Source organism: Sardina pilchardus, chromosome 4 (assembly GCF_963854185.1).
Source record: "Sardina pilchardus chromosome 4, fSarPil1.1, whole genome shotgun sequence".
Lineage (NCBI taxonomy): Eukaryota > Metazoa > Chordata > Actinopteri > Clupeiformes > Clupeidae > Sardina > Sardina pilchardus.
The window spans coordinates 34,752,089-34,774,454 of NC_084997.1; the positions used below are offsets into that span (position 1 = coordinate 34,752,089).

At 40.8% G+C, this 22,366-nt stretch overlaps 2 protein-coding genes across 2 annotated transcripts in view; both read right to left on the bottom strand.

Annotated features, from left to right (window-relative positions):
* LOC134079042 (zinc-binding protein A33-like) overlaps nucleotides 1-1,415 on the bottom strand; it is a 6,621-nt gene extending 5,206 nt beyond the window's left edge. The window contains exons 1-2 of the mRNA XM_062535210.1: nucleotides 827-1,415; nucleotides 74-169 (exon numbers count right to left, since the gene is read on the bottom strand). Of these exons, the coding sequence (XP_062391194.1) occupies nucleotides 74-169; nucleotides 827-1,216 (486 nt within the window). The 5' untranslated portion in view covers nucleotides 1,217-1,415. The remainder of the gene's footprint in view (nucleotides 1-73; nucleotides 170-826) is intronic.
* A 14,706-nt stretch (nucleotides 1,416-16,121) lies between these two features.
* On the bottom strand, nucleotides 16,122-22,152 carry LOC134079043 (E3 ubiquitin-protein ligase TRIM35-like). Its single transcript, XM_062535212.1, has 6 exons — nucleotides 22,110-22,152; nucleotides 21,579-21,910; nucleotides 20,025-20,120; nucleotides 19,705-19,935; nucleotides 17,452-17,566; nucleotides 16,122-16,796 (listed from the first exon to the last, which is right to left on the bottom strand). The coding sequence occupies exons 1-6, from the start codon at nucleotides 22,150-22,152 to the stop codon at nucleotides 16,252-16,254; spliced, it is 1,362 nt and encodes a 453-aa protein (XP_062391196.1). The 3' UTR covers nucleotides 16,122-16,251.
* Nucleotides 22,153-22,366: the final 214 nt, after the last annotated feature.

Sequence of the window (22,366 nt, forward strand, 5' to 3'; positions counted from 1 at the left end):
CGTGAAAGAAATCACTGCGCAGAGCAGATTGGGAATACCCAGGCTAGTGCTTGATATTAATTGTAACACTTACCTTAACGTGTTCAGCTGTTTTAGCACAGGTGAGTTTTGCTTTTTCAAAAGCCTTCAGCTTCTCCTTCATGGGATCTAGTTTGATTTTGAGCTCCTCCTGGAACCAGGAACAGAGAGAGAAAGAGAGAGAGAGAGAGAGAGAAATCCATATACTGTACATAACACATCCCTTCCAGAGGACGACTGTGTGTACATATCTCTCTGTGTCTATATGAACTTGTACACATGTACACATGTACAGTATCCCTTCCAGAGGATGACTGTGTGCACATACTGTATCTCTCTGTGTCTGTATGAGCTTTTACTGATACTTCTCTGAAACAATAACAACAAATGTGTGTTTTTAAAATGTCTGTGAAATGAAAAATTTGAGATGCAATTGTCTTTACAAACACATAAAGAACATTTTGTATTGGCTGTATTTACTTCTGTATCACTGTGGCTATTTCCAGCATACAGTTACAGTTAATGTACTGTATTTGAAATGTGACAAGAGGAGAAAAACAAAACAAGTCTTACATATTTACTTGAATATTTACAAATTGTACTCTTTACAACGGCATCAAAAGATTGAAAAGAAAATACTGCGCCCTGGTGTTGATTTACAGTAATACAAGATTAAGGAGGAGTTTCAACGTTGCCATGGGTTTGCTGAATATACTGTAATAATTGAATACATATTAGGCTGTGTGTTGAGCCTGTTACTTATTCATCCAAATCAAAATATTTTTATCAAAAAAGTAATCAAACTTACCTTCCGGTCAGCTGCTGCTTCATCAACAGGACTGAACTGGTGACTCCTGTGGAGTCTTGAGTCTCGACACGAGTAACACACAAGCTGGTGATCATCATGACAAAACAGCCTGAGTGGGTCACCATGGAGATCACACAGTGCTCCTCTCTGACTTGTAAGTGATTCTCTCTCCTGTAAATACGTCTCACACAGGTTTCTCAACGCCAGATTGAGTGGAGGCTCCTTTGATGACCTCCTTCTGCAGACTGGACATTCTCTGGATCCTTTGGTGTTCCAGAACTGTTGCAGACAGACTTTACAGAAGCTGTGGGAGCAGGTCAGGAGCACAGGGTCCTTGTAGATCTCAGTGCACACAGGACAAGTTAGATCCTCCTCCAGTCTTGAAGCCATTTTCCAACAACCTACAGCCACTTTACTTTCACTTTCATGAGTACGAAAAAAACAAATCACACGTTTGTCATTTATCTCTTTTAACTTAATGTTACCAGCATGTCGACCTCCTCCACTTGTTTTCCAAAAACAATATTTCGAGTTTGATTGCTTATCTACTTTAATTCCCTTAAAGTAGTAGTTCAGTAGAGGTGTAGCAGAGAGCAGAGCAGCCGTCTGTACCTGAGATTCACTTCCTCCTTCAAGACAAGTGAGTCAGAGGGAGGGGTCTGGAGGAGCTGCAAGCTGATTGGTCAGTTTCACATTCCTTCACAGAACCGGTTGTTCAGTCCCTTCAGCCAGGTTCAAAGTAGCAGGTGCAGTGAACTCTAACTGATCAGCATGAGCACAGAATATCAGTGCTTGTTTATCTTCTATCCACACAAATGCTCTCCTGTTCCTACTGATGACATGTTCATTCACAGAGACCTGAGTGTGCTGTTCATTACATCTAGGAGCACATTCAGACCATAAGGGCTCCAATCAGCATTAGTATGTAGACTACAGCACTAAAGCATGCAGACCATAAGGACTCCAATCAGTATTAGTGTGTAGACTACAGCACTGAAGCATGCAGACCATAAGGGCTCCAATCAGTATTAGTGTGTAGACTACAGCACTAAAGCATGCAGACCATAAGGGCTCCAATCAGTATTAGTATGTAGACTACAGCACTAAAGCATGCAGACCATAAGGACTCCAATCAGTATTAGTATGTAGACTACAGCACTAAAGCATGCAGACCATAAGGGCTCCAGTCAGTATTAGTATGTAGACTACAGCACTAAAGCATGCAGACCATAAGGACTCCAATCAGTATTAGTATGTAGACTACAGCACTAAAGCATGCAGACCATAAGGGCTCCAGTCAGTATTAGTATGTAGACTACAGAACTAGCATGCAGACCATAAGGGCTCCAATCAGTATTAGTATGTAGACTACAGCACTAAAGCATGCAGACCATAAGGGCTCCAGTCAGTATTAGTATGTAGACTACAGAACTAGCATGCAGACCATAAGGGCTCCAATCACTATTAGTGTGTAGACTACAGCACTAAAGCATGCAGACCATAAGGGCTCCAGTCAGTATTAGTATGTAGACTACAGCACTAAAGCATGCAGACCATAAGGACTCCAATCAGTATTAGTGTGTAGACTACAGCACTAAAGCATGCAGACCATAAGGACTCCAATCAGTATTAGTGTGTAAAGTGCTGCAGCCCCCAAATGGTGGAATGCTCTACCCATGGAGGTTCTGCAGGCAGTAAAGGGAGGATAAAAACCCACCTCTTCAGGATGGCCTTTTAATCCTGTGACATTGCCTTTTTTAGTTCCTTATTTATTCATTGCCTTTTTTCTTATTTTTTTCTTCCATTTTTCTTCTCTTTTAAAAAGTGTATCTTATGACTGATTTTTATTTTTATTTATTGGATTTGTATTTTATTATGTATTGTAAAGCACTTTGTGATTTTATTTGTGAAAAACACTATACAAGTAAAATACTTACTTACTTACTTATTTACTTACAGTACAGTACTAAAACATGCAGATCATATAAAGTAGGGATTCAGTCAGGAGTTGTACTGGTTATTACTACTCCTCTTTGTCCCTTCATAGTGTCTGCGGAAGAAACTATTTCAAGTGTGTGTGTGTGTGTGTGTGTGTGTGTGTGTGTGTGTGTGTGTGTGTGTGTGTGTGTGTGTGTGTGTGTGTGTGTGTGTGTGTGTGTGTGTGTGTGTGTGTGTGTGTGTGTGTGTGTATTCCCATATTAATATGCAGAGTTGTGAGTGTCCAGTCCCCCTGTAGGGCCCACAGCATGCTGGACGCATCAGCACAGGAGCCCGCAGGTCAAAGGTCATCGTGCTGGACACACAGAGGGGCAGCTGGGGGTCAAGAGGGGAGAGACGCTACCTGGACACAGGACACACGCTGGGGCGTCATCATCCCAACAGGGTCACCTGGCTCACCTGATGCTGAAACACCTGAGTCCAGGTAGAACTGATGATGTGTCCAAGTGCAGCACAAGAGGTGACCTCTCAACTCTGTCATGTCCAGATTTGCATATTGGGACTTCCGGTTGAGCAATGGAGGAGTGAGACGTGATTGCGATAGCTCTGACACATTTGTCTTTACTATAACACAAAACGTATGTAAATCCGCTCTAAAGATCCTTGGGACAACGAAAAGAAACACACACAAGAGGAACACTGAGACCGACATAGACAGCGATGTCAAAAAAAGGAAGAAATAAGAAAAACGGCGAACAAGAACTAGGCCCTGCTCAGTCCTCGGATTTGAGTGACACAGCCCAACCAACCGATGATATGAATGACGAAGCTGACCCTCCAAACCGTACAGTGCTTGCCGCTATTGCTGCTTTACGAAGTGAAGTTGCCCAGATTAAGGGTGATATATGCACGTCCATAGATGCACGAATACAAACAGTCTGCACTGAACTAAGAGGTGAGCTGGCTACAACCAAAAGAGAGCTTCAGACTTATTTTACAGCACTTGAAGGGATCACAACCTCGCACGAAAAAACTATTAAAGACCTAGAGAGATCAGCCTCATCCCAGTCCGACGATGTTACTACTCTTCAGCGTCAAGTAACACGGTTGAATTCGGAGGTGGAGAAATTAGTCAGTAAATGTGAGGACTTAGAAGGGAGGTCAAGGCGACATAATATTAGAATCATCGGAATCCCAGAAGGAGCAGAAGGATCATCCACCCCACGCGACTTTGTCGCTAGCCTTCTACAAGAAGTGCTATCTCTGGAGGCTGAGCCACTTATTGACCGAGCACACAGGACCCTCCGCCGAAGGCCTGATCCACAAGAGCCTCCAAGACCCATCGTCCTGAGACTTCACTACTATCATGTGCTAGAAGACATAATACGGAAAGCCATTGCGGCAAAACAACTTTTCTACGAAGGCAAGAGAATCCAAATCTTTCCCGACTACCCTCCAGCCATAGCTAAGCGTAGGGCGCTATTCAATCGCGCCAGGGAGCTGCTGCGAGACAAGCCCGGCGTCAAATATGGTCTACTATACCCCGCAAGACTACTGGTTACATTCAACGGAAAGCAAGCTTCCTTCACAGACCCCAAAAAAGCCGAAGAATACGCCGAAGGACTTTTTGCTTCAGGACCGTCGACGTCGGCAGATGATATGGCATCGCAGGAATAGTTTTCCTTATGTCGCTGGCTTATGGCTCAGTGGCTAGTGCACAATTGCCTTCCAGACCTGATTAACGTTAGCCTACATGATGGTAAGACTGCACACTTCTAAATTATACACTCCTAGAGGGGTTTTGCGCCATTTGTAAACTTACAGAAAGACTGTACTTTTGAAATCTGGTGAGAGCCTTTATGCTAATATAAATGTCAATGTGCTGCCTTCTAGTGCTTGTTGTGTGTGAGTGCTAGCCTACCTTGTTCCGTTTTGGTTATTGTAAGTAGGCCCTGACTAGGATATTTTTTGTCTAAATCTAATTTATCATATTATCTTCTTTTGTTCTAAACAAATATGATAGGGGGGGATATCAGTAATATACCTAGATTTGAATGTTCCTAAATCAGACTCTGTCTAAAATGTGCTCCTATGGAGAGTTGTGTAAATTCTGACTGAAATTAATGTTGTGTGAATAGGCCTACAGCATGCAGATATTGTATGTTTGATTTTGAATTCACGATGGCTTTGGTTCAGAGCAAATAGGTTAATAGACTTGAAACAGAAGGAAATACGTTTATATGCAACCTCCAATAACATATACCCCCCCCCCCCCCTCCCCCCCTAATTAATAGCTAATTAGGTGCAGGGAAGTTATTTGCCTTAAAGTTCGTTTGTTTCCCATTTTCCAAACAAGTTCATTTGAATTAACTCTCAGAGCTATTAGAAGTTAGGTCATGTGCACGGAAGCAAGCATGATATACAGTATTTGTTATTTTTTCCTGTTTTATTTTCTTTCTGTATTTTTTGTATTATTTGCCTGTGCTAAGACTCGCGCCTCTCACTTTGACTTGGCTAGAGCAACTTGGTTTGACTTTTGTATTGTGTGGTTCTGGTTGACATGGGAAGGGAGGGTTGATTTGGGGGAGGTAACTTCAGTGGCTATTGGATACAATGCTGTGGGGGGGTGGGAGGGATATGAAGACCCTACAAATGGATTTCAGAGGAAAGCAGTACTGCTATATGTTCAAAATCGAGTAAACAGCGCTTATGCAGGATACTATGAATGACAACACCAGGGCATTAAGAAATCTTAGGTTTTCTAGCTGGAATGTGCGTGGATTGAATCATCCTGTCAAAAGAGGGAAGATTTTATCTCATCTCAAGACGCTCACCTCAGATATTATGTTTCTGCAAGAAACACATTTGAATAACAACTCACACAATAGACTTAGGACAAAGTGGATAGGAGAGATTTTTCATTCTGCGTTTCCAAGCAAAGCAAGAGGTGCGGCCATTTTAATTAGAAAGGGTGTACCCTTCTTGCATGGGAAAACAGTGTCTGATAAAGAGGGCCGCTTTATCATAGTGATTGGAGAAATTTACAACATCTCACTCACCCTTGTTAATATATATGCTCCTAACATAGATAACCCAGCATTTTTTCAGAAATTATTCTCACTAATACCGGATGTTTCACAAACAAATTTGATTATTGGAGGGGATTTTAATACTGTCCTAGATGCACATCTTGATAGATCTTCCACAAGAAATCCCCCCAAGAACGCCTCAAGTGAATTTATAAATTCTTATATAAATAATGCAAATATTTTAGACATATGGAGAATAATGAATCCCACAGGTAGAGATTACTCATTCTACTCACCTGTGCACAACTCCTACAGTAGGATTGACTTCTTTCTAGTGGATGGTAGACTTGCACCTTTTGTACTGGATATACGATATCACAGTATTGTGATTTCAGACCACAGCCCTGTTTCCTTTTCTTTGCATTTAGACAACATGGATAAGCCGCATTCCTCTTGGAGGCTAAATCCCCAACTTTTTACAGATCAAAAGTTTCGCCAATATTTAAAAGAACAAATCTCCTTGTACTTTGAGAAGAACGACATTTCTGATACCTCTCCTTCCATCCTCTGGGAGGCATTTAAAGCTTTTATTAGGGGTAGTGTAATTTCATTTGAAGCATCAAGGAGGAAAGAAAACATGACCAAATTAAAGGATTTGGAAGAGCAGATCAAGACTCTGGATAATATAAATGCTCATTCCCCGTCTATAGTCCTTCATAGAGAAATAGCAACACTAAAATACAAATACAACCAAATTATGTCTGAGAAAATAAGTAGGGCTTTTCTGTATGCCAGACAGAGGTTCTTTGAATTTGGTGATAAACCACATAGACTTTTAGCTCGACAGCTCCGAAAAATGGAAAATGATAAGACTATACACAAAATAAAAGCGAAAGATAACACAATACTTACAAAACCTAAAGATGTTAATAACAGGTTCCTTGAATTTTACACTGATCTGTATACTTCCAAATCCACCTCAAACCCAACAATAGTTAATGAGTTTTTGGATAAGTGCAAACTCCCCAGATTAAATAGAAGAGATTGTGAGTTGTTGAACGATGAGCTTACAGTGGAAGAGGTTCAGGTAGCCATCTCTTCGCTAAAAGGCTGTAAATCTCCAGGCCCTGACGGACTCTCTGGAGAGTTATATAAAGCGTTTAGTGAAGAATTGTCTCCTTATTTATTAAGAGTATTTGAACATGCCCAGACAACAGGTGTTTTGCCCCCAACTCTGACTGAAGCGGTGATCACAGTAATTCATAAAAAAGGGAAAGATCCAGAGGAGGTTGGTGCGTACCGTCCTATTTCACTCCTCAATGTTGATGGGAAATTATTTGCTAAAATACTAGCTAACAGACTCAATCCCCTACTAGAGAAACTAATTCATGCAGATCAGACAGGTTTTATACCTAAAGGAAACTCCACCTTCAATCTTCGGCGTCTCTTTGATATTCTATACACAAAGAGAGAATCATCCTCTGATCTTGTTGTACTTGCACTTGATGCCGAAAAAGCATTCGATCAGATCGAATGGCACTACTTATTTGAAGTCCTTAGAAGATTCAATCTTGGGAACAGGTTTCTGTCATTAATTAAACTCCTTTACCAAAACCCCACAGCCAAAATCCTAACCAATCGGACGTTATCTTCCCCACTGCAACTAGACAGGGGTACAAGGCAGGGTTGTCCCCTTTCGCCCTTAATTTTTGCCCTTGCTATTGAGCCGCTGGCTCAAAGTATTAGACTTGACCCCCAGATACATGGATACACAACCAGAGAAACAACTAGTAAAATATCACTGTATGCAGATGATATTCTTCTCTACATAACACGCCCACAACTCACTATACCGCTACTTCTGGACAAAATCAGTTTCTTTGGAACCTTCTCAGGCTACCGAATTAACTGGACTAAGAGTGTTTTAATGCCAGTCAACATGAATGATCCGTCGCCCCTGAGCAGTTTCCCCTTTAAAATTGCCTCAGAAAAATTCACTTATCTGGGGATAGAAGTAACAAAACAATGCACCTCTCTCTTTGAAGAAAACTTTCTCCCTCTCATAGAAAGACTACGCTCCAAATTGCTTTTCTGGAATTCTCTTCCAATATCTTTGATTGGAAGAATTAATGCTATAAAGATGGTGTTTCTGCCGCAACTGTTATATCTTCTCCAAAATATTCCAATCTTTCTTAAAAAGTCATTTTTTAAACGGCTGAATTCTTTAATTACTCCTTTTTTGTGGGAGCACAAAGTCCCTAGAATAGGCTTGAAATATCTTTGCAAGCCTAAACATCTAGGAGGATTAGCACTCCCAAATTTTTTATTTTATTACTGGGCCTCAGCAATTAAGACGTTCACATTCTCTCTTAATACCTCAACACACCCACCTAATTGGCTACTGATGGAACAGGAGGACTGTCATCCTTACTCATTGTCTGCAATCCTGTTGGCCCCAACTAATATAAGTAAATTATTATACAAAACAATCCTATTATTCACAACATGATCCGTATCTGGAAACCTGATATGTCCTTTATGTTACATTGTCTGTTTTGTTTGTTTTCTATGTTTTGTTTTGTTTTTTCTGTTGTGTTCTATCAGCATACAATATCCTCTTCGACTTTGTGAGCATACTTGTAAGCAAAAAAAGAGCCTGAAATGTATTAATGATTGTACCTGTATCTTGAGTGCTCAATAAAACACATTTGAGAAAAAAAAAAAAACTCTGTCATGTCCAGCTTTGGTCATGTGTGGGTGAGCTCTAATGGACACACACCAGATGTTGTGCTGGCCTGCTGGGCTATTGTTTCAGCAGTGCTACTTCATCCAGCTGTGGACATCACACAGTTCTTGCTCTGGTTCTTTACGTTTCAACATGTCTACCCTCAGTAAAGGCCAAGGCTTACTGGTGTAGAGATGACCTTTCATCTGCTGATAAAGGGCAGAGACAAACCAACACTAACAATCACAAACTAGAATGCATTTCCCGGTGGGAAAGTGCGAAGTGTGCTTGCTCCGACGCGCCGCGAAAGCGCTCCGGCAGGAGACGCGACCGCTCGCCCTCAGGTCAAAACGCTAAAGTTTGGCCAAGACGCAAAGCTGCTTCGAGTTTGGCGGCGTTACCCTCGATTGCCAAATTCTTACACTGACGTGACGGGTTGCCTAGGTTCATCAGTGGTATGTCCCAGAGCACCTCCAATGTAAAAATGTGGATGTCATCCCAAAGATGTAAAGAGATATGAGACAAAATGCATTTTTGCTAATTGCGACGCCCCCTAGTGGCCAAATTACACCAAATTTACTAAGGCTACTTTGGATTGTGTCCAAAATCGTCCCACCAAATATGGTCTTGACACCTCAAAGCGTTTCCGAGATTTGACCTCACTTCCTGTTTGGAGGCTTCGCCATCGAATTTGATTGGCTGCCATGGGCGAATGCTTTGATGTATGGAAATGAAATGTACACCTCTAAGGTCTGTAGACCTTGTGTTGAATTATGTATGAGTTGTTCACGTGTAGCCAGCATGAAACACGTAACCAGTGAAAGAAGGAAGGAGCCTAAGGAACTAGGCATGTATAATACGAGTAATGTTAGGAGTAATGTTAGGAGTATTGCGGGAACATCTGCTGTTTACTCACTGTTGAGTAAGTTGCAATGTGTTATAGCAGCGTTTCTCAAACTGTGGGGCGCGCCCCACTAGTGGGGCGCTGAGACATGCCAGGTGGGGCGCGAGCTGACGTGAAAAACCGGATACTTCTTTTTAATCTGTAGCCTGTGCCCTCCTTTATTGATAATTACGAGAATGCACCTCCATCTCACAAAACAAACACAAACAAGGTAATCTAGACTCTTGTAGGCTTATCATTGACCAAATGAAAATGTTAGTCTGTCCTGGAATCATAGTCCGAAAAAAATGATTGAAGTCGTAATTTTAATTGCAGCGGAAACGAAAAAAAAAACATTCATTTTATAGACGAGCGCAGTGAAATTGAAGGATATCTTGGCTATCTGTCCAACGACATAATTGCTGTTCTGCGATCTCGAAGAACAACTGCTTGACAAACGCAAACACTCATGTTTTGCCTTGCAAGTGGACAAGGCCACTGACAGTTACAAAGGTGGTTTAGGTATCATGTCCGCTTTGTTAACTTGACAGCGGCCGAAGATATTCTGCGAGTATGCCAAAAGTAGGGCCACTTCAGATGAACTATTCAACATTGATCTCAACAATTAGTCTACCTGGCAGAACAGGACATCAAATGGGAAAACTGTGAGGGACTTTGCTCGGTTGGGGCCCAGATAATAGCAGGTAAAAGAAATGCAATCTTCGTGATAAAGACGGTAGTGCCCGATGCGCAACAGACGGATTGTTTCATTCAGGGAAGCGCTCGCGTCAAGGCTTGACCTGAATAAGATAGTAAGAGTGTTGAACTTAATTTATAACAAAATGGTAGCATATAGTTGGTCCTTTTGCTGTATTTTTGGAAATCAGCTTTTTTTGAAGCAAGGATTGACACCTTGTCAATGACAAAAAACTGATGTTATTGGTCATTGATTTAGATTTTTATTTTTTCTCTATTTTTGAACTGATATTTATCTGTAGTAGCCTAACTGTTATTTGTTACTGATGTATATTTAGCAAGTGACGTTATAAATGTGACAATTTTGAGCTTGACCTATACTTTCTTAGAGCGATGATGGACAGGTGGGGCTCGAGAAAGCCCCCTTGATCAAAGTGGGGAATGAAAGAAACGTTTGAGAACCACTGTGTTATAGCCTCAAATTGATGGTAGAACGATGGTAGGACGACTCACCTGTTCAAATGGTGTAATAGGATCAAATTTGGTGTTGATATGTCAAAGCAACCAGGCTGTTACTGGTTAACGTGTCTGAATATGAAATAGGGATGGCGAAAACTACAAATTTTCTTGACCGACCACCGAGGCTCATTAGCCGGTTGAAACCGGTTAACCGGTTCGTTTAAAATAAATTATGCTATTTGAAATAACAGCCACGCAATTTCCCAACTCTCATCTCTCTGTCCCCCGCTCATAGGCTACACACAGCCCCGGCGCCGCCCTTTCACTCACATCACTTTTTTAAATCCCCTACAGCGCCAGTTTAGTTTGAGGAAGTGCTAACAATAATAACGAAAGATGATCATTACCTTATCTGTTACCATTGATGACCCTTCCTGAAATGTAGATGTAATGTCTTTCCAAATCTAAGCCCATCTTATGCGGAAAGTTGCCTAGACTGCAACACGATAAAACCAATGGATAAAACAGCGCACTTCCAGATTGCAAAAGACGCACCGGCCACCGCTGTGACCTCGTGCCAAATGTTTTTATTGGTTTATTACGTAGCCTAGCCTACAAGCAGGCGAGTTATGAAAAATTGAGTGTGAGGGATAATTTGTTAACTTCACGAAAAAAAGATCTTCTTGGAATGAGATGGCTAGCTGTAGTAACGTTTAGTCCACTGTCTTTAGGCTAATTTAAAGATGCCTCTCTTTTTTTTTTGTTAACCGACTAGCGACAACTTTGGTCGGTTAACGTGGATACGGTCAACCATCGGTCAAACAGTCACCGGTTAACATCCCTAATATGAAATTGATTTTGGATTGGTTGCATGTGATAAAAGCTATGCCATTTCCTGTCCATATTCAGATTCAGAAATACTGTACACCGGCAACAAGGCACACACACACACACACACACACACACACACACACACACACACAGACACACACACACATATACATATATATATATGTATATACTGTATGAGCAATTCCATGCAAAACTGTCAAGTCCATAACCCCACACAGCGTCAAACTATGATGTGGATGATGATTTCTTAAAAGTTTACCATTTCGCTCTTCTTGTTTGTACAACATATTCAATGACATTGTTAACTTAATCATTTGCATTATATAAATGTAACCTATTTTTCCACCCTTATGTCTCAACATATAGGCTACTATACACATAGTCACATTCATAAACATAAACAGGATCCTAGGTTCTCAATTTGCTGGACTCACTGTCTACCATAAAGTTAAAGAATAGTAATAACAGAAGAAAAGGTAAGAAGATGTTGATAGTGTGATTAACTGTGTGGTGCCTCCACTGAAGAATGTCTTTACCACTGCCCTGGTGGAAATATGCAAATCCTCAGAAATGTCAAGTGACTACTGTTACTTCTAACTGCTTTGATATAGCGTATCCTAAATGAAATACTATGCAATGCAAGCATCACAAAACATTTATGTTATCCTTTGTTTTTAACTCTTAGAATTCAGTTCAGTAGGCTATGACATAATAAAATGAAAGTACAAAAACAGTTTTTAAAACCCCTTTTTAAAAGTTCAACCTATCACTTTCAATGAAATCTCAATTAAGGATTACGTAGTTTTAGATAGTAACTGTGTGGTAATAATTCACCTATACCACCCATAGCCTAAATTAATTAAATGTTTACTATGAACAATAGTTAAATAAAACACACAGTAATACTTTCTATAACACTTTGTGTTGGATGTAATTCATTGAACCTATTGTTAACTGCTATACAATAAGTGGGCCAAACTTCACAGTTTAAGTCTCCACACATAAGCTTGCCTACTGAGTCTAAAAACATAGCTCCCACTTTCCTTAGCTGGAGGGGAATTCTGAGATTTCTCCCTAAAGCAGAAACTATTATTTTTACCTAATTATTATTACTATTATTATTGGGAAGGTTATAGGTTTGCACTGATTCAGGTAGGGTAGTGGCACTATACTGGATGGTATATCGGTTAGAATATAGGACGGAGAAGAGATGGGGTTTAACTTTGTATTGTTCCAGCAGAGACATTCAGGATTCCATACATACAGAGAAATATAGGTAGATGGCTATTTATATAGATAATATATCTGCAGCATACAGATATGCATTGAATACTAAGCTCATTAAACTGAATTGTAAGCCAGGACACACATAGGCTACAGCAACGGCAACGCTAACCCCTTCAAGAAAGAAAAGAAACCTTTTTGTTCGTGACTACAGTTATTATGTGGTCAATAACGCCATGTAGCGGCGTAAACGGTACTGTGTAATAGCGTTAACTCGCACAGCACAGGTACAAACTTCCTCCAGTCGGAGATTGTTAATGAGGGCTATCTTTTACTGTCTATGGGGCTAAAGGACTGTATGGATTGATTGATTGTGTTGCTTGGGTGGCGTCAGTTAGAACCAAAGATCATACAGCGCTAGAATCTTTGGTTAGAATACTGGTTGTGAAGCAGTAGTTTCTCCTTAGTTTCTTTATTGAGTTTTCTTCCACCATACAACAGCATGAATAAACTTATAATGTATAGTGGTCTGTAAAGAACCAAATAAACTGTCATTAATATGGTCACTAAATAAACTGTATCGCTATCTCTCATTCTATAAGCTCAACTTCTCACACAAGTAACACAGGCTTCCTTCATTTCAAACCCTTAATGCTAATGCTCCGTTTAGCATGCTAAGTCCTTGCATATCAACGTGAAAGATACATCCCACTCCCAATACACATGACCGAAGGTTACGGTCACTTACTTTTGTTGTCATACACGCACACAACTTCAACTTAAGGTAATTGGCAGTAAACTCACTCAAAACTAACGTCATGAACTTCACCAACACTGTGGTGTACTACTAGATAACGTCTCTAATGAACTAGCATGAGGCTGCACGAGAGGGCGTCACTAGGCAACAACACCTCAACAGAAGAAGAGTACAGAGATGCAAGACTAGTTCTAGTCTACGTCCTTACAGTAGAAACGCTAAACAGTAGATTCTTAAGCTAAACACATGAAGTATTATAATTTCAGAGAACACTTACAGTATATTACTTCATGGAAATCATGTCAAGAGCAAGTTTAAGTGTATTAGCAAACCTCTTGCATACCAGTGTGAATTAACGATGTATGTATCAAACTTACTTTTTGTCAATGATCGCATCTCTGAATGTAAAGGGCTGGATTACTCAGGATAACTGCAGGAATTGTCTAAGGGTAAATTAATTATCTATGTTTTTTGTGCACAGCCGTCTGCTCATCATCACAACAGAAAACGAAACTTAAAATCCTCAGACAGGGCGACCGCTCTACTTCCGGTATTTCGCCGAATTTGGGAGTGAAGTTCACCCAGAATGCTCAGGTCAATACAAATCATCCAAAACACACCGTCAGTATGAAACATCGTGTGATTGTCGAGTATATATACCAAATGAACACTCGCAATGTTTAACAGCGTGTAAGTCCGTACTTGCCCCTCGGGGCCATGGCATTGCTTAGATCTACTAGTCTCAGGATGAGACACCCCGATGCGGACCTTCCTAGAATCACACCTTCATTGTACCGTTGCGGACAATCCATGTCATCCAATGACTAATTGAATAGTGGAAGGGTACTATCATCCTATAATGAAGGTATGAAAATACAGGGAATGACTCCATAGTGCTGTGAGAATTACAGCAGTATGTTTTACAAGAATGGCCTCGATTTGATTTTTTTTTTTAAATATCAACATTGTATCTTAAATCACTCTGAAATGTAATTTCTGCATGACCTAAGCAATTTAAGATGAGCTATTCTGCTTAATAGTATACATTCGCCAACACACACGTTTTTGCTAATTATAGAGCCATCGACAGACCGAATAACACCAAATTTATTGAGGGTGCTTTGGATGGGGTCTCAAGTCATCCCACCAAATATGGCTTTCATACGTCACAGTATTTCCAAGATAGGCACACTTCCTGTTTGGCGGCTTCGCTCGCTGAATTTAATTGGTTGTCACAGGCGAACGCTTGGACGTATGAAGGCGAAATCAAGGCGGTTGATCCGCCTTGGTCTGTAGATCACGCGTGCCAAGTTTCATGACGATCGGAGGAACTATGCGGCCAGAGTTGCTTTACTTTGACTTTGGACAAAATTCAAAATGGTGGAAAATCCATCATGGCGGAAAATGACGTCACATAGTGCGTTGGAATCAGCTGAGTCAGAGGATTCCAATGGTATAAGTTTTATAAAAATCGGCCATACGGATCAAAAGTTACGGGCATGAACGTGTTTTCAATCTTTGACCAGTTGGTGGCGCTAGAGCGTGAGAGTGGTGAGCATGAAACCTGGTGGTGTCAATCAGGGTAGTCTCCTCTATCAGCATACCAAATTTCATGATTTTATGTCTTACGGTTTGGGCTACAGGTGGAAAAATGTGTGGGCATCAGCGCTCAAAAATCGCTTTTCCATTCATTCCTATGGGAAAAAATCGACCGGAAAAACTGGAATAACGGGAGAACGACATGCCGTATCAAAAAGCTGTATACAAGCCACCATCCTCGCATCAGGACCCACGCGTGAGAAGTGGAACGGCGTCTCTAGCTCTAAATCCCTAGGACAAGATAGGGAGACAAAAGTTGGACTTGAGATAAATAAGTATCTGAAACGCACGGATAACAATAGTGTGCTTTTGCAAGCACACTAATTATGCATATCCAAATCAAAGACATTTTATTCCATTCCTGTAGTGATCAGAGTTCAGTTTTGGAGGAGTTTGTGTTTATTGCAGTGCTCTCAGTCTGTTTAGTGCTGTTTAATGAGAGGAGAGTGTGTAGTTACACAATAACCACCACTAGATGGCAGTGGCCTCACTAAATGTGACTCGTATGACATCATAGACAGGTGTGCACTGTGTAATATATGGGCCTCTCTCATTCGTCTTCTTATATATCCTTCCTTCCTTCCTCGGTCCTCCGGCTCTTTCCCACTCATCTATTAAGAACACTGGATAGACAATTTGCAAATTATTAATTTTATTTTATTTGAATGTACATAGCCAAATATCACTGTTGAAATGTGTACGGTGCTCATTGCCTTCCTTTGATGTGCTTGTGGCATCAGTGTAGAAACACAGACATGGATAACAAACCATCATTGTGTTATAAATCATATACAATCAGCAGTTATTTCAGAGGATTCTAAACACAGAATATCAGGAATTCATTTAAAGTACCCAGAAGACGATGCCTCACAGAACAGAACAGATATTAGATTCACTGTAGTTGTAATGTGCTTGTGGTAGCAGTGTAGAAAAACCAACGTGATCTCACAGCTCATTGTAATAAATCAGGTTGCGAAAAACATACATGCACAACAGAAACCATCATAAAAAGGCAAACATGCAAACAGAGACAAACTGTCTTAGAATAATAAATGGCACACCAGAAATTATTCTAGTGGATATTCAACATGGAGAATCAGAACAGTGTGAACTAAATGAAAGTACCCAGAAGATGATCCCTCACAGGTCAGATATTAGATTGACTGTACCGTAGTTACTGTGTGAGTGACTCATGACTAACACCCAAATGTCTCCATCCGTCTCTGCATGTCGGCTCTTGTTCAGACAGAGACAGTTTCTGCTCTAACTGGGCTGCTCTACTGACACAGAGGCCTTCACTGGTACAATACACAGAGGAGAGAGGCTACGGCCCATATTAAAATATGGAAACACTCTCTCAGTGAAAGTGTGTTTGAGAGTGTGTAGGTGTGTGTTATTGTCGGGGTCAGAGAATGACAGCTTTCCTCTGTCCCAGTCCAGCTGCACTCTGATCCTCTGGAGTTTCTGCTGCACTGTGAGGAGAGTGAAGGGCTGAGGAGGAGCACGTGCTCTATATGCAGCACCATTATACCACATATACCACCATCCACTCATGGAGTCATAGTCTCCCTTCCTCTGGGCCGACTCTGTCATCACACCCACACCCCACCATTTGTTCTCTCCAACCTCCACATCCCAGCAGTGAGTCCCTGAGTTAAAGCCATCAGAGCCCAGGACACTGGCATACACATCAAATCTCTCTGGGTTATCAGGAAGCTGCTGCTTCTCATTACCACGTCTCACACTGGTCAGATCCTCAGACAGGATGAGAAGTGAAGCTGCAGTGTTGGGATCCAGAGTCACAGGAGCTGCAGAGAGAAAGAACACACACATGAGCTGAACACTGAGTGGTGTGTGATGAGGATGTGAATGATGGTCATTATTAGTGGTGTTACCAAGTGTAATGGCAGGAGAAGTAGTAACAGTGAAATGCTCTTTAGTCATCAGTATGAAGGGATCACAGCTGTACAGGAGTGGACTCACAGGAGAGGGGTGTTAGTGGAAGGGAGGATTATCACTGACCATTCTCATGCATTTGATATCCCTCTTCCTCTTTCTATCTCTCTTCATCCCTCTATCAATTTGTTTCCCATCTCTCCATCCATCCATCTCTCTTGATGTGTATTGTAAACTTGCTCATTATAGTATACAAATGGATCTACTTATGGTGTGTGCTTCTGTGTGTGGTGCCAGGCTCGTTAGTATGGCAGTCAGAGTTTAAACTCAACTATAGTGACGACAGTCTGTCACAGGCAGTGTGTATGATTACTCTCTCTCTCTCTCTCACGGTCCCATTTCCACATCTGTATCACAGGGGCCGTGTGTATGATGTGTATGATTACTGGAAGTTGGTTCTGCTCTGTTTTGCTTGTTTGAGTTGTGGAAGAGGGATTTTATCAGTGAAGGACCCCAAGCACCCCTCCTAAGATTGATTATGTGTGTTAAACACAGTAGGCTACTCACCATACTGAACAGTCTCCTGCATCTTCTCCCAGACTCTGAACTTCAGGTTGCCCAGGTGCTTTGCCACATTGATCAGAGCTCCTGAAACCCTCTCTGGATCCTGCAGTGTGCACTGGGCTCTGGAATAACATTCAGGAGTCAGTGCTGCTGTGGGTTTGGGTTCAGAACCACAGAGAAGAGAGAGAGACAGGAGGCAGATCACTCACCTTTCCACTGTGCTCTTGTAGTTCTGGAAAATTACAGAGGAGAAAAGGTGTTTAAAATTATTGTTTCTGTAAATAATGTTGATAAGTTGATCAACATCAGGATTTTTAACACACAGACACACAAACAAACAGAAAGACAGAGAGAGAGACGGGGACAGGGAGGAACAGACACACACATTTTCATTTCATTCACATGTACATCATAGTGGCTGTGGGGGTAGTCATACACATCCCACTTGATGCAGGCTATGTGGTTATAGGCTGGAGTGCTAGAAGGCATTCTGCACATACAATAACACATACACACACACACACACACACACACACACACACACACACACACACACACACACACACACACACACACACACACACAACCTATAGTTCTTCTTTGATTCATTGATGAAAACCTCCTATTCTCATCTCAGAGTGATTTTCCTTCCTATCTACACTCTCAACACATTGAGATGAATCAACGCATTCTCAGTGCTCCTCACCACACCAACACCACACTCAACACAGAAGCAACAGAATATAACCAAAGGTTTGGATTCAATTGCTTTAAGTCTTATAGCTACAGTCGTTAACATTAATTTGGGACTGACCACTCATGCACAGGCAATTACATTACATTTGGCTAACGCTATTTAACCATCTGAAGCGACTTTCCGAATTCCCGACTACTAGGCTACTATTAAAAACAAAATAGCCCTGTGTAAACTATATTGTTTAATTTCAGGCTCTACATAATGGTAGGCTGGTCCTCCGCTAATTCAGCTCAGACAACACGTCAATCAATCATTCAAAAGTCATCATCAGATAGATAGAAGTGCTAGTAGACAGGTGAATGGTGAGATTAGGGCATAAACATGCCGGGATAGCCTGCTACTGATGTGCCAAATCGCAAGCGCTAGTTAAAAGGAACAATGCTGCTAATTGTAATATATGCGAATTGGAGACAGAAGTCTGTGTGAGGTGGATCTGGTCAGCACTGACCCAAATCTTCTCAGCTGTTGCTACTGTCAAGTGCTGCATTGTCTATCCTGCATGATTTACTGATGAAGCATCTCACTTCTCTTGACATGTGGCACATTGTGTTTGGCACGTTGGGTCACTTCTTATATCATAACAATGTGTAGCCTAATCAATGATGACTGATTAACAGTAATGTAAATAGGGGTGGGAATTGGCAAAGAATGACAATTCGATACTATTGCGATATTTGGGCCAAAATTCGATATTATTGCGATTCTAAACATATTGCGATACAACAAGTATTGTGATTCGATTCTGCGATTTATTGCTATTCATGTCTCTCATATTATTCAAAGGCATTACAAAAAATAAGGAAAATAACACTGTTCAACTCACTTTGTCATGGCATGGTGCATATCAAGGTCCTCATTTGCTTTTTGTTGAAAACCGAAATACACCCACACTTTCAATGTGATGGAGGTAACAGGTTGTGATTGTGAAGCCATTTTTATTTGAAATTGCCGTTGAATGCACAATAAAACGCCACAACAAGCGCCACTTTGTGAGCATAATATCTTGAATTTCCCCTTGGGGATCAAGAAAGTATCTATCTATCTATCTATCTATCTATCTATCTATCTATTTCAGCAAATTGAATGTGATCAGAGTAAACTCAAATAAAAGTAAAATAGATAATTACATTCTATAATTAATTGCGATACTTTGAGCTACTAGTATCGATATAATTGCATGCACAAAATATCACGATACTGAACGGAATCGATTTTTCCCCCACCACTAAATGTAAATGCCAAATGCCCTGATACCTGATGATACTACAACAATGCAAAGTATAGGCTCTTAACCTCGTATTTTTGCACATATCATGTAAGACTCAATTTCTCAATTCCTTTACGCAAAACTCTCCAATTGCCATTAAATGGTTTATCTTTCAAAATAATTTCTAAGGGGGGCCATACCCCCAGACCTCCTTAGGGGAGAGCCCCCCCCCCCCCCCCCCCCCCCCCCCCACCCACATAACAAATCCCAATTTAACCCTTATTGCTCTTACCTGCAGGAATATGATGTCGCCAGCTCCCATCTGCTCTTCTATGGCTCTGATTGAGTCTGAAAGAGATGAGATCTCTCTGTTCATCTTCTCAATCTTCTCCTTCATCATCTGACTCTTCTGCTCCTCTTCCTCCCTCAGTGCAGCTATCCTGGCTGCCTCTTCATCTCGTAGAAACTGGTGAAGCTTCTCAAACTCCTCCTTGATCTGCTTCTCTGTGTGCTGGGCCTGAGTCTGGAATTAGTTCAATAAGTACTTTTGAAAGTACTATTGGATTGACTTTTTTATATATATGAATGCTTGTTATGAATCGTAACACTTACCTTAATGTGTTCAGCTGTTCCATCACAGGTGAGTTTTGCTTTTTTAAAAGCCTTCAGCTTCTCCTTCATGGGATATAGTTTAATTTTGAGCTCTTCCTAGAATCAAGAAAGGAGAGAGAGAGAGAGAGAGAGGGAAAGATTTTTATACACAAAGCAAATCCCTTCCAGTGTGTACATAGCTCTCTGTGTCTATGAAGTCACTGACATGTTTCTGAAATGTGACATCTGAAACAATAACAACAATTGTGTGTTTTAAAAAGGTCAGTCAAATGAGAAATGTGAGATACAATTGTCTTTACAAACTCATAAAGAACACTGTATGAACATCTCTGTGACTATTTTCAACATGTACAATTTCAGTAAATGTATTTGAAATGTGACAGCAGAAAACCAAAACAAGTCTTAAACATTTTAATTTGTCTCTTTACAATGGCATCAAAAGATTGAAAGGAAAGTAGTGCACCATAGTGTTGATTTTCAGGAGAAGTTTCGGTAACACTTTAGTTTGGGGTGTCGCTGTTACAGTGTACCTACCTAATTAGGTACAGTGGTACAACCTGTGTAGTGTAACAACATGTACTATCAGGTACTACCATTGTACTTGCATTATGTATTTGTGGGTACCTACATATAGTTGTTACATTGTAATACTGAGTGCTTTACAAAACTTTGCCAATTTGCCTGCATTTTTCATCAGAAGCAAAGGGCTGACCTGAGACCTGCTGGATGGGGTAAATCTGATCATGAAAGATTTGATATACAAACCATTCTTAGCTCCAGTCAAGGGGTCAGTGTACATGTAACAGCTGTGCTGCTACAACCTTGTTACGGGTTTATTTCACTGTATCAAAGAGTAATAAGTGTGTACCAACACAGTTGATAAATGTAACAGCTGCACTGCTACACCTTTGTTACTCTTTGATACTGTGGAATAAACCTGTTAAATGTACCAGTTAATTACTTGCATGCACATATGACATGTATGTTGTGTCTTTGATGTCTTGGAACATGTCTGCCGTTACCCTATGTAGCACATGTATCAACTGTGTTGGTACACACTTATTACTCTTTGATACAGTGGCATAAACTCGTAACATGGTTGTAGCAGCACAACTGTTACATGTACACTGAAGACAATGACCTATTGACTGGAGCTAAGAATGGTTTGTATATCAGATCTTTCATGACCAGATTTACCCTATACAGCAGGTCTCAGGTCAGCCCTTTGCCTCTAATGAAAAACGTAGGCAAATTGGCAAAGTTTTGTAAAAGCACTCAGTATTACAATGTAACAACTATATGTAGGTACCCACAAATACATGAGGCAAGTACAATGGTAGTACCTGATAGTACATGTTGTTACACAGGTTGTACCACTGTACCTAATTAGGTAGGTACACTGTAACAGCGACACCCCAAACTAAAGTGTTAACGAAGTTTCTTTCCTCAAGTCAAGTTTGCTGAATATAATAACTGAACAATTATTAGGCTGTGGGTTGAGCGTGATAATAATCCAAATCCAAATATTTTTTCATTTTTAATAATCAGACTTACCTTCCGGTCAGCTGCTGCTTCATCAACAGGGCTGAACTGGTGACTCCTGTGGAGTTTTGAGTCTCGACACGAGTAACACACAAGCTGCTGATCATCATGACAAAACAGCCTGAGTGGGTCACCATGGAGACTACACAGCGCTCCTCTCTGACTTCTCTCCTGTAAGTACACCTCACACAAGTTTCTTAACGCCAGGTTAGTTAGAGGCTGTTCCTTTGATGACCTCCTCCTGCAGACTGGACATTCTCTGGATGGTTTAGTTTCCCAGAACTGCTTCAGACAGACTTTACAGAAGCTGTGAGTACATGTTAGAATGACAGGGTCCTTGTACACTGTATTCCCCAACAGTGCTATAAACTCAATAAAATTGCTGAGCTGGACTCAAAGCTGCCATATTGTTCTGGAACCACAAAAGTTTTAAGTTCACTCAACTGGTTTCCCAGTTATTGATTATTTAGAGTAGAGTAGCTCTTAGTATATGAGTAGAACTGACCTCCTAACTCATTTCTTTCAAGAGTGGATTGAAATTACGTCTGACGTAGTAATGACGTGCTAGTTCATTGGCTAGGTTCATTTCAACACGGCTTGCAGCCACTTGCAACTAACCTACACAAACCAACACAAACCCACAAAAACAAATAAGCATTTTAAAAATTGGAAATGATGGATTAACTAGTATATGGTTGATTTTGGCGGATGTAAATTAATACACTTTGACATCAGACGACTAGTTTGCAAGGACTGCTGCGCACCCGGATGTAGACAACAACAACAACATCAAGATCCAT

Bases quoted from the DNA above. Each gene is read 5' to 3' on its own strand.
- LOC134079043 (XM_062535212.1), bottom strand. From the start codon at position 22,152: ATGAACCTAGCCAATGAACTAGCACGTCATTACTACGTCAGAC. The intron at 21,911-22,109 runs GTAATTTCAATC...TGGGGAATACAG, and splicing joins ACGTCATTACTACGTCAGAC to TGTACAAGGACCCTGTCATT. The intron at 20,121-21,578 runs GTAAGTCTGATT...TCTTGATTCTAG, and splicing joins AAGCAGCAGCTGACCGGAAG to GAAGAGCTCAAAATTAAACT.